Genomic DNA, 18596 nt, shown 5'->3' on the forward strand with positions numbered 1-18596 from the left:
TGGATGGACTGGTAGAAGGCTTCAACGAAACCTGAAGGAGTTACTGCTGAAATTCATAGCCAGAGACCCACAACATTGGAACCAGTTGCTTCTGCCCCTTCTATTCGCCATCCATGAGGTACTGCAAGCCTCAACAGAATTTTCCCTGCTTGAACACTTGAATGGATATCAACTCCTCGGGTGCTGGACCTCCTCCAAGAGACCTGGGAGGAGTTCTTGCATTGTCTAGTACATGATTCGCTTGTGGGAAGACTTGGAGAGACTAGGGGCATTCACCCAGGAGAACTTGCTGAGAGCCGAGCAAGAACACACCTACAACAAAGGGGCCCAGTTGAAAGAGTTCGCAGCTGGGGATAGGGTCCTGCTACTCCTCCCAGTGTTGGAGTCAAAGCTGATGGCACAGTGGTGGGGAAGGTGGGGACCATTAACTACAAGATACACCAGCCCAGGAGATGTAAGGAAACACAAATCTATCACATCAAACTGCTTAAAGCCTGGTGGGAGCAAGAGGCCCTCTTAATAGTGCCAGACCCACCAGAACCGGAGCTAAATTTCCAGGGGATTACTGATCCTGACTCTGGACTTGTACCATTGGGAGGAGAACTCCTGCCAGAGCAAGAACACCAGCTACAACAGCTGATAGAAGCCTTCCGTGTGGTCATCTCAGCATGACCGGAATATACACACCTGGCACAGCACCATATAGACACTGAGCCAGGGAAGAAAGTTTGTGAAAACCCTCAACCCCTGCTGTAAAAGCTGTGGGAAATGGTTTGGCAGGAGCTACAGATGATGATGGAGATACAGGGGTAGTCGAGAAATCCCAGTGAATGGTGGAGCCCCATCATATTGGTGCCAAAGGCCAACAGATTGACCCACTTTTGCATTGACTTTTGGAAGGTAAACACTATTTCCAAATTCGATGCCTATCTGATTCCCCAGGTCAACAAGCTGCTTGACAGACTGAGGACTGCCCAATATATTTCAACCCTGGATCTCAGAAAGTATCACTGGCTTGACTGCTGAGTCCAGGGAAAATACAGCCTTCTCTACCTTAGTTCAAATCATGCCTTTGGCCATGACCACCTTTCAGCGTCTAATGGACTGGGTGCTCCGCCCACACATGTTGTACGCCAAGGCATACATTGATAACATTGTCATCTACAGCCAGAGCTGAGAAGACCACCTGAGGTATGTATCAGCTACATTACAAGCCCTTCAGGAGGCGGGACTAATAGCCAAACCAACCAAATGCCAGCTGGCCCGGCAAGAGGTGACCTACTTGGGTTACCGAGTAGAATGGGGGAAGTTGAGACTGCTCATCGACAAAGTGCAGGCCCTGGCACAATGTACCTTTCCCATGACAAAATGCCAGGTACACTGCTTCCTTGGCCTCATGGGGTGCTACCAGTACTTCATACCCAACTTCACTACCATTGTGGTGCCCTTGACAGACCTGGTAAAGAACACTAGATAAAGGACAATCCTGTGGTCGGTGCCTCTGTCATAAACGGATAGTTAAGGGTTAAGGTCTCTTTTACCTGTAAAGGGTTAACATGCAGTACCTGATAAACACCTAACCAGAGAACCAATCAAGGAACAGGATAATTTCAAATCTCTGTGGAGGGAAGCCTTTGTCTGTGTTCTTTGTTGGAGCTCTCTTTGGATCTAAGAGAGGTCAGTCATGTCTCCAAGTTCTCCTGGAGTAGTTTCTACTATTTAATAGTGAGTATTAATTAGAAAGGCGGATTAGTCTTTTGAGTTGCTTTCTATATTTGCAATTGTGTGTTTGCTAAAGGAAATTCTTTATTCCAGTTTGCTGATATTGCTTTTACTGAGAAAGGGGGGAGGGGGAATTCTCTCCAGAGATTAATAAGTTTAGACCCTGTATTGTTCCATCTTGGTTACAGAGACAGTGACTTTTCTTTTTTTATTCTTTAATAAATTCTTTTCTATTAAGGACTTGGTTGATCTTTCTTTGGGTGGATTCTCAGGGAAAGGGGAGGGGGAGGTATCCCTGTGTAGTTAAATCCCGGTGTCTCTCCTAGGAAAAGGGAGGGGGGAGGAAGCAGGGGGGAATGGTTTATTTCTCCTGGGTGTAAGAACTCCAAGGATTTGGGGCTCTTGGAATCCCCTAGGATTTTGGGGAAGGACTGTGTCTCAATCCACATACCTGATTGAGTGGTGGCAGCTTTTACTAGATCTAAACTAGGATTTTAGTTTAGAGGAAAACCAGTGCAGGTCCCCACATTGGAACCCAACAGCTCTAAGTGGGGGTGAGACCTATGACAGCCACCAACAGGGCCTTCCAGGAGCTAAGAGTGGATGAGCCAAGAACCCATGCTTGCCCATCTCAACTTCAACAAGAAGTTTACAGTCCAAACAGACGCCTACAAGGTGGGCCTGGGTGAGATGCTATCCCTAAACATAAATGGAGAAGAAGTTGTTTCTGCAAGAAACTGCCTACTTGCTCCCTGAGAAGTAGGCCCTAGCAGTGAAATGGGCAGTGGATGCTTTAAAGTACTACTTTTGGGGGAATGCCTTTCAGCGAGTGACTGACCATGTGCTGCTACAGAGGCTGAACACCACGAAAGAACACCAGCCCCAGGATTATGCGGTGGTACGTCTCTCTGCAGCTGTATAGCTCTGAAATCCTTCACTTGCTAGAGAAGGATCACAAAAATGCAGATTTTTTTTTCCTTGAGAGACAGGGGTTGCAAGAACCTCAGAACCGCTTCCCGGTTCTGATTCTGAAGAGGGAAGGTGTGTGATGGGGTGTATAAATTCCTCACTGGACAGAAGGGGATTAAGAAGCAACTCTGGGTTCAGGAGGCCCTGCCCCTCCACCTGTAGCAAGCATGCTTGGGGTGGAGGCAGGGTTTAAAAGGCAGCCAGACAGTTCAGTTGGTGCTGGCAGGCCAAGGAGAAGGATGAGCTCTGGAGGCGTCAGGGGAGACATGGCTGGATCCTGCAACAAGCCTGGGAATGGGGGGAGCCACAGCCCCCAAGAGACTGGGACCATGGCAAGGAGCCCAGAAGGCAGCACTCCCCAGGGATGGTTGGCTGGGATGCAAAGGAAGGGAGAAAGTGACTCAGGGAAGTTGACTTGAGGCTGACGCAAGGCACTGCAGGGTGAGCGAAGCCGAACCAGCCTCCCAGAGCCCTGAGTCAGAACCCGCTGGAGAGGCAGGGCTGAGGTTCTCCTACTCCATGGAAGAACTGTGCCCACTAGATGGAGTTGCTGCCAGAGACTAACCATTGGGTGTAGCCGTCATCGTGGGCCCTAACCGCTAGATGGGAGATGCTGCCTCCCGCCTAGAAGGGGTAATACTGAAAACACAATGAGTGATGCTTTCCAGAAACAGCTGTCCCAATCCATCATGAGTTTTTTGTGGACTTTTAGGTTTGTGGATTAGCCCAGTATGTATTAGGAAAGTTCTGATGCAAGTGACAAGTCAGAAAGCAGCCAGAGCCAACTGATTTCATTTGTTTAACAGTGGGTGTTTCCTTTACCTGTTGGACAAAATTGGATTCACCTCCCAGTAGGTGGAGCTACAAAACCTTATAACTGAAAGGCACAATTTCTTATTCAAGAAGAGTTTGGACTGGATTAGGAGTCACAGAGGTTAGTACTGATCTTTAGAAATGTACAAGGAGTTGACCAAACTGTTTGAAAGTAACTTCAGTGAATGGGTCTAATGGATTAAATATTAATAAAATTGCTGTGCTAACTTTCTGTATGGTAGGGTTGATGTGCATTAAAGTAGTTCAGGTGCTGTAGCACAGGGAGAAAAGGGGTATCCAGACATCAGAATGTTAAGAGGAGAAAGTTAAAAAATAATGATTTCAGGGAGGATCAAGACATGGCATTTCTGAGGGCAAAGTGAACACTGGGCATTTGTTGCTAACACCATTTCAGCTCCGTTGTTGCCATGGCATTAGCTACTATGGGAGAGCTGGCATAAACTAGGTGCTGCCAGCATTTTTTCCACTAAATTGGGTAGACCTGCTCTGAGCAGAGTGAGATGACACAGTGCTAAAAATGCTGGTGATTGCCTATAGCTCTATCTACACTAGTGCTCACACTGTTGCTCCTCCTGATGGAGCCTGAACTGGTGTTAGCCATGATGGAAACATAGGGCTAGAAGGGACCTCAAGAGGTCATCTAGTCCATCCTCCGCCCTGCCATGAGGCAAGATTAAAAATTCCTAGGCCATCCCTGACAGGTGTTTGTCTAACCTGTTCTTAAAAACCTCCAAGGCCAGGGATTCCTCACCTCCCTTGGTAACCTGTTTCAGTGCTTAATTATCCTTAGATATTAGGAAAAACTTTCTACATGTAATCTAAATCTCCTTTGCTGCAAATTAAATTGATTACTTCAGTACTGGGACATTTTTCTGAAAAGAGAGGCTAGCATGGATACAGTTTGGGAGCACAAGCTGAGGGAGGAGAAGGAGTGAGGGAGAGAGGCAGCAATAACAGGAATGTAAACTTGGAATGAAAAAAGTCTTTTCACTGGACTCTCCTTGTTGCTGCACAAGCTGGCTGTGGGAGGGAAGGAGATAATCTAAAATGATCAAAAAAAAAAAAAAAAGAACTGAACTCCTCCATAAGAAATACCATAACACCTTCCTGAGGACACAGGAGGCAGTTGGGGCTGGTGAAAAAGATCTTTTCATTGAATGCAGAAGGTAGGACAATATCATTTTGCTTTAGACTTTCTTTTCTGCAACTACAACAAAATGGCTACTAGAGAAAATGTATCTAAGGAGGTTCTTTTCTGAGTCTTTACTGTCTGAGTTCCTTTATTTATAAAACAGGGAAAAGTCTAGCTTGGTGAATAGCTGAAGGTTTGCCAAAGCATACAGAACACACCACAGCTTTCTGGTTAGAATAAAGCATTTTGGGGGGGAGTTTTTCTGTAAATGGACTCTGAATCTTAATTTATTCTGGTCATTCTCTGACGTGTGGCAACACTCTAAAGCACACTATATTTATATAACACGCTGCAAGTATCAGACCTCTTGAGGTGAAGGCAAAATTATTAGAGAAAATGCTGAAGGAACAGTGTTATATTTATAGTATTTTAATTTCGGCCTCACTACTACACTTAATGAAAACACACAGTCAGTTGGTACAAATCATTATCGTTCCCTTGACTTCACTGGCTGAGGATCGGTCCCACTATTCTGATTTTTTTTATATTTAAGAGTTTTACACTTCATAATTATTGACAGAAATGTGTTACCAATAGAAGTGATGACAAATATCATAATAGCTTAATGAGCACTAGAATTGACTAATTAATTCTACTACTATGCACTAGCATGCTGTTACATGCATGTTCTATTTTTAAATGGCACTTACTGGGAGATAATGTGGTTCAGTGGTTGGACCCTGGATTAGGAATCAGGAGACTGTTATTTTTTTTAGATAAGTTTATGGAGGATAGGTCCCTGCTTCCACCTGCTAATCCAAAATGGTCAGGGATGCAACCCCATGCTCTGGGTATCCCTAGCCTCTGATTGCCAGAAGCAGGGACTGGGCAACAGAGGATGGATCATTCCCTGATTGCCTGTTCTGTTCATTCCCTCTGAAGCACCTGGCATTGACCACTGTTGGAAGATAGGATATGCGGTTAGACGGACCATTGGTCAGATCCATTATGACCATTCTTATCTGCCTATGCCATTGATTTGCTGGGTGGTCTTGGGAAAGGCCCATACATACCTCAGTTCCCTTCTATGTAAAAGGGTCATAATGATATTTGGTCTCATCTGTACAGTATTTTGAGTTTCTCAGTTATAAAGCACTCTACTAATTAGGACTGAAATATTTTAGGCTTTAAAATTGTCACCGTGAGTTACATTTTAGTCATTTTAATGCAAGGGTTCTCAAACTTTTCAGTGTGCGCCATATTTTACCGGGGTGTATTGCACGTACACATACACACCCTTCCCATTTGTAATTGCATAACATTCCAGGTGCAAGGACAGCAATTGCTTGCATGAAAAAGTAATACTAGGAAGGTATTTCATGTGTATTTAGCATATCACATGGATTAGCAGGTGCAAACAAGCAGGTACAAACAAGAAAAAGTTAACATCTTGTAACCAGAGACTGCTGTTTGAGAGCAGCTGTTTGAATGAATTACAGATAACTATCAGCATAGGTGGCAAATTCATAAAAAAGTGAGGCTTTCACATATCATGGATAACACTTCAGCTATTTTTTTAAATGAAGGCCAGATTATCAAAGGCTCTGAGCAGCAAAGCAAAGCCACTAACTGATTAATGACATAGTAACTTGTCCCTTGAAATTAGGAGCTAAAAGAAGATTGAAGGTCAAGGAAGTTCCACAATGGCACTTTCAGAGAAATTTCTCTGATCATCAGGCCTTTAACATTTAAAGTCTTTGGAATCACCTTTATTTCCCCTCAACCAATAGTAAATCCTTTCTGCTGGTGGATATTATAGTTTGCAAAAAGAACATATAGGTGCGCTCCCAGAGTCCAGCATTGAAACAGCTTCTAGTGCCATTGCGCAACTTATTCAATTTGCTTTTTAGTCCAGTCTTCTGGGACAGATATTTCACATTTCATTGCTTAATCTGAACTTCAGAGCTTTAGTCTCTTCCTTTTGTTGACTTTAAAACAGCAGCGTTGACATTCAGCTCATTGCACAAGTGTTTTGCATGATTAGGATCTTTTAGCAGAACTCCTCACAGCCGTTAGGGAATGAATAAAATTGAATCCAGTGCTCTTTGTGGAGCCCTTATCCACTTCTGATTTTGGACTGGACAAAAATCGTACAAGACTTGCTATGTTCCTGATATTGGCCCCAAATGGCAAAAATCTCACAAAACAGTCAATCTCATGGCATTTCAGTCCATTTAAATGGGTTTCTCTCCATGAGACAACAGGAGCAGCAATAGGGCAGGGAAGCCAGCTAGCTTCCATTTGGGGTGGATGGAGGGGACAACCAACACAGGGAAAGAGAGAAGGGAATGCAAGAAAGAAGAAGAAAGGGTTCCCTAACCTGAGATGTTTTAGGCCTTTATTTCAGCATCTATGGTAGTGCAACCCCTTCCCCACAATGTTACCAGGCGCTTTAGCATTTAGCTACAAATCCCTCCATCAGTGAGTGCCTTTCTGAGCCTTTTGCTCCAGCATTGAGAGAGAAGAATTCCAGCATTCTGAGAAAAGCTACTTCTCCTGTCTTGTCCTTGGTGTATTGTTTTGTTTGTTTGTTTTATAGCCAGCATCCAGCATTATTATTATTTTTTTATTTGTATAATTGTAGCAAGTAGGAGCCCTAGTGTCAGGTGCTTGAGAAATTCAGCTATATTAAATACAGTGAGCAGGGAGACTTGAGAATGAAGTGCTGACTTCCTGAGTCACAGACACTGATCTCTCTCATGTTGATCCTTTGAAATCTTTTCCTTTATTTAATTTAACAGGAAGCCAGACACTTGGAAGGATGGCTGAGAAACCCAAATTGTACTATTTCAATGGAAGAGGCCGAATGGAAACAATACGGTGGTTGTTGGCAGCAGCTGGAATCGAGGTTCGTTTCTGTTTTATAAAGAAACCAAGCTGGCAATGCATAATTTGGTGGAAATGACTGTTCCATATTGCAGATGTGACCAACTGGAAATCATTAGTTCAAAACTCACTGCACATAGAATCATAGGACTGGAAGGGACCTCAAGAGGTCATCTAGTCCAGTCTCCTGCACTCAGGGCAGGACTAAGTATTATCTAGACCATTCCTGACAAGTGTTTGTTTAACCTGCTCTTAAAATCTCCGGTGATGGAGATTCCACAACCTCCCTAGGCAATTTATTCCAGTGCTTAAACAACCTTACAGTTAATGTGCAACCTAAACCTCCCTTGTTGCAATTTAAGCCCATTGCTTCTTGTCCTATCCTCAGAGGTTAAGAAGAACAATTTTTCTCCCTCCTCCTTGTAACAACCTTTTATGTACTTGAAAACTGTTATTCTATCCCCTCTCAGTCTTCTGTTTTCCAGACTAAACAAACCCAATTTTTTTCAATCTTCCCTCATAGGTCATATTTTCTAGACCTTTAATCATTTTTTTTGCGCTTCTCTGGACTTTCTCCAATTTGTCCACATCTTTCCTGAAATGCAGTGCCCAGAACTGGACGTATACAAGTGACTATACAGCCAGCATGTAAACTTATGACTAGGTGTGTGATCACTTCAGTGGCTTTCCCTGGTGACAATGGACATACTTACAGTTAACGGAGCTGCTCCATTAGGTCAAATAATAGGGCCCAGATTCTATACTCACTGACGGCCATTGTAGTCAGTGTTTTATATGTTCCCCGCTCTGTTCCCAGGCCACAGAGGATATAAGTCTTTCACAGTTTCACCTGTGAGCCTGGCTCTTTACCTCAAGCCATAAAGAAGCGTGCTTCCAACTCTGAAAGTCCCCATTTCAGTGCCTGATATTGGCTAAGATGGAGACCATATGCCTATCATTGTGGGGCTGGGGCCACTATGCCCTACACAGCACTAATATTAGTGAGTATCTTGTGAAACTAATTGCTTTCAACATTAACTCTGGAAGCCATGCCAGAGGGGTACACGGCTGCTCTGACGTGCCTGTTGGCAATCAGCCAGGAAGCCTCTGGGGAGTCTTGCTGCTGCACAACCCTTTCTCTTCCCTTGCCACCCATGTGCTGTGGCAAAAACAAAATCATAGAATAGTCCCACAGCTACTGTGTGTGCTTTCCCTCCTCTCCCATGCTTGGCTCTGCTTTCAGCTCACCACAGGGAAGTAGACACCCCAGTCCTTGCACTCATGACAGGCAAGAACATTGTGCCTGCTTCTTGCACAGAAGAACATTTGTTTTGCTCTCTGGTCACCTTGCACACCTTGGCAGGGCTAGCCACAATCTAACAAAGCTCCTACACAAAAGGCATTTTAATTAAGCATAAACGGGGTAAAGGGAGAACGTGACAGAGGCAGGATTTTATCTAAATACAGAATATTTTAGTCTTCAACTGCTTTTTACATGAAAAATTCTAAAAGCAAATAATTGTTAATCATTATTTTCTCAAGTGATTCCTAACCTAACCCGTGCAGTAACAATGAGACCCTTTTCACTTTTTTTACCCATTTGTTTTCCAGTTTGAAGAACAATTCTTTGAAACAAGGGAAGGTCTTTTAAAGTTACGGCAGGGTAAGTTTTTTAATTAGTTTTTTATTAGAACTGTTTGTGGATCCTAATGTGGAATTCTTGAAAATGTAATTGTCTTTTAAAAAGAAAATCTGGACTGGTTCATGAACATGATGAATCATAATTGCACATTGCAGTAAGACCATTTTCTTTCACTCAAATATTGGACACCATCTGTCCAAATATTGGACAACATCTGTTATACCAGTTTTATAACCGTAACATATGTTACTCTATAGCTTGCTTGGTATAGTGATTTGAGATGGTCAGATTAATGATGATGTATAAAAAGTTATTATTTTGGAAAGTTCATATTGAGCATGATAAAAGTTTTCTTAGGGGCCAAATCCTTCCGTCTTCCCCTATTGACCTCAGTGGGAACTTTACCTGAGTAAACTACACAATGCTCGGTTTGTCCCTTTCTTTAAATCACCATTAAAGGTTTTATTTTGGGGACTTTATTGGATTTGCAGCAATTCTAAGAAGTTTATTGTTATAATCCAAGCTATTAATGGGTTTACCCTTTCCCACAAGAAATAGCATTCACATGCTATTTCACTTCACAGTATAAGATAAAAGACCCTCAAGTTAAAAAGAAAATAGCAAGTTAGAGGTTTTCTCAACTCCACTGCAATGATAATAGTTTTGGGGAAAAGACTGTAATTTATTTGAGTCATACTTCTCATCTTTCTTTTAAAAGATGGAGCCCTGCTGTTTCAACAAGTGCCCATGGTGGAAATTGATGGGATGAAGATGGTGCAGACCAGAGCCATTCTCAACTACATAGCAGGGAAACACAACCTCTATGGGAAGGACCTGAAGGAGAGAGCACTGTACTGTAACAGCACTACCTTTTTCTAATAGCAATAAAAAATAATTATTCTATGTGCAGTATAAAGGGGAAAAAATCCTGACTACTGATAAATTATATGATGAGCCAGCACATTTCTGTTTACTTCCAACCGAGGTCAACAATACTAAGGTCTGGAACAATGTTAAATAACTAGATTAGATTAGAGATATGCAAAAAAAGTACATGTGAGTTCATCTTGATTAGCTCATCAGAGGTCATTGCAGTTTTCAAAACTCAGCCAGTCAGATAACAAATGTACTGTAGCTGCAGAGGTCAGTATTTCTCCTAATATCACTCTCCATTTCCAGGAAGACTGCTGGTTTACACAACCCCATTACTTGTCTCCCACAGGAGCAAGCAACAAACAGTTCTTGCAAGCTAAGAGCCAAGGGAATCCCTGCCCTTTGTCCCCATGAACTGCATATTTAGGGGAAGGATGCTTGTGCAGACAGAGAACTCTCTTTATGTGTCCCCAAATTCCTCAGTTTAATTAGCAAGTGCAAATAAATTGTATTATTGTATGATGGTCTAGTGGCTATAGATACAAATATCACTTATAGCTAAAGTGATGTCCCAACTTAATTCTTAATGAGAAACATTGTGTGCCACTAATATTAGGTCTTGCCCTCTCACTGATTTCACTTAGGTGCCTAAATAGAGATTTGGGTAATTTAGATAGCTATGTTTAACTTTTAGAAGTTAAGTATAAAAATATTTGCCCATCTTTAGTACAGATGATTCCAACCATCTCTGAAAAAAGGAGGTGATGTCATATATCTACTGGGTTGTTTTTTGTTTTTTTTTTAAACCGCAAATACAAATTGGTCAGTGGTAAATCTTCCGGCATTTAGCCTCCCGACCCTGGAGTTATTTCACTGAAGGAATCTATATGAATACTAGTTGTTCAAACCAATGTGAACACACTTTGCCTTTCAGGATTGATATGTATGTGGAAGCAACAATGGATCTGAATGAAATGATTATGTATCATCCTGTCCAGCCACCGGAGACAAAAGCAAAGCATCTTGCCACAATCATTGAGAAGGCCACAACCAGGTACTTCCCTGTATATGAAAAGGTATGTGGCAGTAAGGCAACAATTTACAACCACTGGAGTATTGGTCACTTGATAATATATCCTGGATCTATGCTAGTAAATGCACATTCAGCCTGTATTGTAGGAGAACAGATATATTTGGAGTGCCCATGGGAGAGCTAGTTAAGGAAAGTATAAATTTATGAGCTTGTTTGATGGGATTTTCTTAGCCTCATAATGCAAAAGCTGCGTAAGAGCCAGGATAATTTTTGTACTCCAAATTTCCAGTGACATCTTTTAGTAAGTCCCTTTAAGAGAGACTTTATGTTTGATGCCAAGGTAGCATTAGCATCTCTTCTGTGCTAGGTGTCTTCCTGAAGTATTCTTAGTACATGGTGCCGTCTGTACAATGTACGTGCTACATAAAGTACATTACAGTTCTGCTCGTAGCACACCCAGTGTGTGGAGCCAAGCGCTAGCTGGGCTTCAAGAACAGACCTGGAATTGGATAACTATGTAAAGCTTCCAACACCAAACTCACCCCTTATTGGGAGAAATGAGAGAAGGGTGCACAATGTGCAGGAATAGGTGAAGGGGCCCAATATATTCTACTGTTCACTGAACTGAGAAAGTTGTAGTGGCTTGGGATTCTCTAAGTTTCTTGTGAACCCCCTATAACTATTTGGAATAACTATCATGTTGCACGGAGTGTCAGGAGGCTCCATCAGATGTGCCTTGTCTACACCGCACCATCGATAGTGTTTGGAAACAACCTTGTGCAAACATTTTATGATCAATTTTCAGTTGGCACCTGCACACACCTATAGCACACTATACAGTATTATTTATAACAACAACTAGTAAAATAATGTGTCTTTCCACCTGGTCTATAAAACGTTTGTGGGTTTTTTTTAAAAAGGATTATGCTTTGTCTGCACTGGCAATAAAACTATTAGCTGGAATTGCTTAAAGTCGCTTATTTATTTCAAATGGTTTCTGAGCCTGGTCACTCTTGCATTGAGGTGGAGGACCATGGAACAGGACTAGTAAATCCCCATGCCCAAATCATTTCAGCTGTGATCATAAAAGCTACAGATTTTAAAACCTCCTACTATCAAAGGGACCAAACCTTCCTGTCACACCCAAAGCTGTATTATTTTGAATAAGGCCTAAGGCAGGGGTAGGCAACCTATGGCACACGTGCCGAAGGCGGCACGTGAGCTGATTTTCAGTGGCACTCACATTGCCTGGGTCCTGTCAACCAGTCTGGGGGACTCTGCATTTTAATTTAATTTTAAATGCAGCTTCTTAAATATTTTAAAACCCTTATTTATTTTACATACAACAATAGTTTAGCTATATATTATAGACTTATAGAAAGAGACCTTCTAAAAATGTTAAAATGTATTCCTGGCACGCAAAACCTTAAATTAGAGTGAATAAATGAAGACTCGGCACACCGCTTCTGAAAGGTTGCTGACCCTTGGCCTAATGCAATGGTGAAATTGAGTTTTCTAATTGTTCAAACAATGCTGTATTTTATATTGCTTCCTTTCAAGGGTAACTCGTAGACAGACCTAGATGTGCTTTTGAAATGTCAGATTAGGCTTAGCTTTATGTATTTATCCAGAGCACAGAATGTCTCATTTATAGCCATAAATTCATTGTTTCCTCTAGGCTTTAAAAGATCATGGACAGCATTTTCTTGTTGGCAACCGATTCAGCAGGGCAGATGTACAGCTGCTTGAAACCATTCTAATGGCAGAAGAGTGCAAGCCTGATATACTCTCTAAATTCCCTGTCTTACAGGTAAAAGAAATAATAGCTCTAACAGACAATGAAATGTGTAGGGACAGATCCTCACTGAAGTCAATGGAGCTATGTTGCTTTACACTAGCTGACAATCTGGCTCTTAAACATGTACAAGTGTTACAGATATTGCCTAAATTAAAAACTGTTACTGATCAAATCATGTTATGTAGTATAAGAATATGGGGTCCGATTAATCCTTGAAGCCAATGGAGGTGGGATGAATTTGGCTTGATGATTTAAACCGCATTGAGATAAAGATACAGAGCGCCTGATTCTGCCCTCAGTTTTACACCAGAATAGGTACATGAACATCTGTGGAGTTACTCTTGATTTAGATTAGTGTAAACAAAAGCAGAATACAGCCCAAGCAGTGTTTTGCCTTGCAATGAGAAATGAGCCTGAACTGAAAAAGCAGATCTGAACCTATGAGAGCTCTGGAAAAAATTGGATCTAGGTCCAAGCTATGAAGTTTGGATTCATCTCTACCTTTCAAAGCCCTCATCTGAAAAGAAGACCAACATTGGTTTTGAATCTGCTCAAACATGAGAAAAAAATTAGATTTACAATCAGGTCTGAACTTGGTGGATTGCAATATCATAACCATCCCTCACCTGGTTCTCTTAGAATCTGAACAGATAGCTAGAAATATGGTAATTCTCTTTTGAAGGAACCAGACGGTATTCAGAGAGTTCCTTAAGTGGGCCTGAGATACCTGCAGGGCTAGATCATCCCCAGGAGTGCCTACTGGCCTACAAATTACTGTGTGCTTCCTTGTATTCTCAATCCTCCAGCACCAACATTGTGCTAACATGGTGGTGCTCAGGAACAGCTCAGATTAAAGGTTCCTAGTGTTTCCACTGCATTTCCTTCCCCAGCTTTCCTTTGCCAGCTCCAGCAGCTGCTTCCTTCTCTCTCTCATGCAAAGTTGCCATGTTTGGGTTGCAAACACGGCAAGGGTGGGTCTAAATGCCAACAAAAATATTGATTGAATTAGATTTTAAAATGTATTAAAACATTTATATTAGGATTTGTAACACTTTATTTTGTTAAAAAAATAATCTAAGTTTTGGGTCTTACCTATCTGGGGTCACTGGAGCTGGTTGGGAAATGTTTGCAAAACGATTAGGAATTTCCTTCAAAAAAGAAAATATGTTCAGTGAGAAGTTTCTAAGCAAAATTGGTTTTGGTCAGGGAAAACCCCACTTATTTTTTTAAAAAGTGGTACTAGAAAATGGTAGAAAAAAAGAGTTAGTGTTTGTTGGGGTAGGAGGGAGGAGAGAATCGTTTCTCCATCCTTTTTCCAGAGTAGGGAAAAAAAGTTACAATAAGAAAGCAAAAGTGGGGTTTTCTCCACAATGTCAAAATGAAACTGTGATTGGTGTCCCCAGGGGGGGACACGCTGAGTCTGCTCAATCAGGGCAAACTGCAAAGAATGGGGCAGATGATCCCCCAAACTGGTGGTTTATTTGAATACTTTGATTCACCAAGCCAGCAACAAAACAGCTTCTACAATATCTTACTGGTGACCCAGAAGCCAAAACCCAGTTCTCTTAGAGCAACCCAGTCTTGGGCTCCAACCCAGACAGCCAAGTCAAATATGATAAGGATTACTGAAAATCTTGTTCATCATAAAGTTCTACCAATCCTAAGGGAGTGGACACATTACCTATCAGGTCAATAACTATTCCAGATCTTACCCAAATACATGCTTACAGCCAATTCTTATTAACTAAGCTAAGATTTATTAGAAAAGAGAGGGACTGTAGGTTAAAAGTTCATTATACATAGAGATATGAATAGAGTTTTTAGGTCAGTTTCATAGTAGAGATGGTGAGCTTTAGAGATGCAAATAGTTCTTCCAGAATTAGTTCTATAGGTTACAGTCAATATTAGGGTGATACAGACTGGAGCTGAAGACCTCAGTCTTGTGACTCAAATTTCCCCTGATGAAACTTGAGCAGAGCTCAGATACAGGATCAGGGCCCTAGAGTTCTTTTTATAGTTCTCTGGCAGCCTCTTGATAGCAGGCATTCCTTGGGCAAAGCATTGTGGCATTGAAGTAAAACCTCCAATTTCCTATGTATACACAGGTAACTCGTTGCATTCATCAGCATAAGGTAATTATCCATTAACCAGTTCATAGACAGTTTTCTACAAACTTCAAAGAGAAATATAGACAATATTATGACATCCAAGTTCCATTACCTTGTTGACCTCTGAATCAATAGAATATAGTAACAGACAGGAACCATCTCTTTATATGGTTAGCATCTAACAAGATATAAGTAAACACATACAATTAGTATTACCTCTAATTCTCTAACAATACAGGTTTGCATTTCAAAGCTCTAGTCAATCTAACATGGAATGGCCCTAATTACCATTCACATACTTTTCTAATATGTCTCTAAAGGCTGAATTTGGGTCATGTAGCCTGCTAGTTGCTTAACCCTTTCTGGCTCAGTGTGTCAGAATATTAGATGATGATGAAATGTTTCCAGGACAATTGAGGTTGCTGTCACAAGCCAAATTTTCTGTGAATAAGTTCTTAAGAAAATTTCAACCAGCTCTGAGGGCATGATCCTACATTAAGTCCCAGGTGGACAGTGCCCTGCACCTGCACAGAGCCTCCCTGTAATCAATGGGGCTTTGTTGCACAGCTCACTTACAATTCATTGCAGGGTCAGGCCAGAAGATCTCTTTTTAAAACACGATTAACATATGTCCAATCCAAGTATCTTTTGCTCTGTTATTTCTTTGCTGTTAAATGTTGTACTGTTTCTCATTTCAGGCTTTTAAAGCAAGGATAAGCAACATCCCCACAATTAAGAAATTCCTGCAGCCTGGCAGCCAGAGGAAACCACCGCTAGATGAAAAAATACTTCCAAAAGTGATGAGCATTTTCAACATTGGCAATGTTGCTTAAAATCATGGCAGCTGTTTTATTGGAGATGTGTATTAGCTATTAAAACTGCAAAGTGAAGTTAATTCAAAGTGTGAAAATTATAGAGACAAAATCAGTTAACACAAGCTAGAAATTATGTTTGCAGAAATTTCCACAGTAAATCCAAATAATTGTGCTAGCACATGAAATGGTTCACTGAATTATAGAATGCACAGAGCAAAAGGGGTGACATTAAACCACTAGCTTTAAGAGAATAAAATGAAATAAAACATCTCATTACTCTTGTTGTCTGAGTGCAATTTATTTTATGACTGCTGGGCTTTGATTATACAGATCAGGGTTCCCTACACTGTCTCTTTATGGTAGCCTACCGTATTCTCATGAGCCATTTAGGTAACATGATGCAGTTCAGGGAAGTCCTAGTACACCCTAACTGCAAGGCAGAGAACATTATAATTCCAGAGAAAAAGAGGCAGAACAGGTAGTCCTTGGCAAAATGGGCATGAGACACATTTGGATACAGAATCAATCCTGATGTTCAAGTGTATTCAGGTTTAGGGTCATGGTTCAGGCCAGTAGTTGTTTTTAACTACCTTTCCCTCTGCAGTCACTGATTTATTGATGTGTCCCAAATGCTATATTTTTTAAGTGAGCCTCTTTTCAGTGCTGGTTCTGCTGCTGCAACACTCATACGCATGTTTTAAGCAGCTAATGTGCTTTTATTGTTGGAAGTTCAGTAGTTCTAACCCTAAGTTTCTGTTTGAGAAAAGAGGTGCTTGATTGGGTGTCAGGTGCTAGGACTCTGCCCAGAGATGTAAAACTCTTCTGCTGGCTCACAATGACGTTCAGTAAGTAATGGATGCCTTTGTACAATTCAAAAACGAAATAATATGAAACAAGCTATAATACAGAAATATTAGCAAGACAATTCAATAAATAAATGTATTTGATACGAACAGTGAATATCTGCAATACCTAATCCTCTTTCAAAGTCATTTAGTGAAGAACTAATACCATAGATTTGAAGCAGAACAAGGTCAGGGTGATAAAAATCCCATTGACAATCATTTGAGAGTTATTGTCAGATTTTAATGTTTATAGAGGGTGGTCCTGCATGGCATTTCCCATTTTAGAAACTAGCTGGCTTCCAACATAAAGAAAGGAGGATCAAAGGAATTCTGAGGCAGCAAGTATGTATGAACCAGAATTCACATACCTGCCAAAAGTTTCTAATCAATAGTGACAATTAATTTCACATCCCTCTTACTGTGGCATTTGTAAGGTGCCTATTGCAGTGTGACTGTTTGTTTGTCAAAAGCTTGTGTTGGAAACCTCTGCCTGAACTGATGAAGAAGACTGAAGATTGAGCAAGGAGCTGTGTCCCTGTTAGCTCTCTGACAGAGCAATGGAATGAGTTCTTCTACAACAGAGCTACTGCTCTGCTTATCCAGCAACTCCTGAAATCATGGAGTGGGCTGTCTGGATCATTGAAGGAACCCACCTCTGTTACCATTTGTAACTAAAGCAAAAGTAAAGTGGTGGGGCTCATTAATCCATTCCCCCGAGTGATATGATTCCCCCTTAGCTGCACATGGCCTTAATTTGGAAATGGGTTCTAGGTACTATTATCAGAGAGCACCCCACTGAAGAATAATACAAAAGCTCCCCACCTTGACTCTACCTGGGGAGCAGCAGGCTCCTGTATCAACAGCCATTAGGCCATCTCGTTCCAGCATTTGTTGAAGAGCTGCTCCTAAGTGTCCAGCTCCAATACCCCACTGCAGCTCCTAGCTTTCCACCTGCTGCACCAGCAGCCAGGTCCCCATCCCATACAGAGCACCCACCAGCACAGATGAATACAGTATGAAAACCTAGGGTATGTCTACACTATGAAACTAGGTTGAATTTATAGAAGTCATTTTTTTAGAAATCGTTTTTATATAGTCGATTGTGTTTGTCCTCACATAAAATGCTCTAAGTGCATTAAGTTGGCAGACTGCGTCCACAGTACCCAGGCTAGTGTTGACTTCGGAGCGTTGCACTGTGGGTAGCTCCTGGAGACTCAGTCCTGCCGGCAGTTCTACTGCACTGTTTTCTGGCAAGCACCCAGGAGATGACAATGGCTAATAGTTGTACTGAACCATCTGCTGCCAGCCTAATGTAAGGGGACTGTTGCCCCCTTACTAACATTCAGTGGGGGTGTTTTGGCTGCTAGCTCCCAGCACTAAAAGGGGAGGGATTGATGGCAAATCAGGACCCTGAGACTGACAGTCCCCAGGAACAATGGCAAGAGGCCAATGCTCCAGGTCAGCCTGATTGACAGGGCAGGCCGGCTAATCAGGGAGACAGAAGGCCAGTGTGGGTCCCGTCCTCAGTGTGTGAGCAGGAATGTGCCAGAGTCAGACAGGGTGGGGCCGAGCTAAGGAGGAAGCAGGGGCCCAAGCTGAGCTGGAGAACAGAGCCAGGCCAGATCCAGAGGGGCCAGAGCTGCAGCCAGAGAGCCAGAGGCACGTTCCAGGGAGAGCAGATCCTGTGCTGGGAGCGGAGCTGCAGCCAGAGAGCCAGAGGCACATCCCAGGGAGAGCAGATCCTGTGCTGGGAGCGGAGCTGCAGCCAGAGAGCCAGAGGCACACCGTGTGAAAGTTCTGTTTGTTTCTCCTTGATGAACCCTCCCCCACTGTTCACTCTACTTCCCTGTAAGCTAGCCACCCTCCTCTCCCCCCTTTGATTACTGCTTGCAGAGGCAATAAAGTCATTGTTGATTCACATTCATGCATTCTTTATTAA

The 18596-nt window shown here is 42.1% G+C and overlaps 1 protein-coding gene across 3 annotated transcripts; it reads left to right on the forward strand.

Moving 5' to 3' along the window:
• Positions 1-1054: 1054 nt before the first annotated feature.
• LOC120400388 (glutathione S-transferase-like) lies at positions 1055-16058 on the forward strand. Of its 3 annotated transcripts, none has more exons than XM_039528863.1 (7): positions 1055-1191; positions 7459-7565; positions 9155-9206; positions 9904-10036; positions 10993-11134; positions 12770-12901; positions 15696-16058. In XM_039528863.1, the coding sequence occupies exons 2-7, from the start codon at positions 7479-7481 to the stop codon at positions 15828-15830; spliced, it is 681 nt and encodes a 226-aa protein (XP_039384797.1). In that variant the 5' UTR covers positions 1055-1191; positions 7459-7478; the 3' UTR covers positions 15831-16058. The 3 variants fall into 3 exon arrangements, with proteins under 3 accessions (XP_039384797.1, XP_039384796.1, XP_039384795.1); XM_039528862.1 differs by lacking the exon at positions 1055-1191 and adding an exon at positions 3503-3625; XM_039528861.1 differs by lacking the exon at positions 1055-1191 and adding an exon at positions 4529-4691.
• Positions 16059-18596: the final 2538 nt, after the last annotated feature.

This window comes from Mauremys reevesii, linkage group 3, assembly GCF_016161935.1.
Source record: "Mauremys reevesii isolate NIE-2019 linkage group 3, ASM1616193v1, whole genome shotgun sequence".
NCBI lineage: Eukaryota > Metazoa > Chordata > Testudines > Geoemydidae > Mauremys > Mauremys reevesii.

Coding starts and splice junctions, on each gene's coding strand:
- LOC120400388 (XM_039528863.1), top strand. CDS start 7,479: ATGGCTGAGAAACCCAAATTGTACTATTTCAATGGAAGAGGCCGAATG. Junction 9,207..9,903: donor TCTTTTAAAGTTACGGCAGG/GTAAGTTTTTTA, acceptor TTCTTTTAAAAG/ATGGAGCCCTGCTGTTTCAA. Junction 12,902..15,695: donor CTAAATTCCCTGTCTTACAG/GTAAAAGAAATA, acceptor TTCTCATTTCAG/GCTTTTAAAGCAAGGATAAG.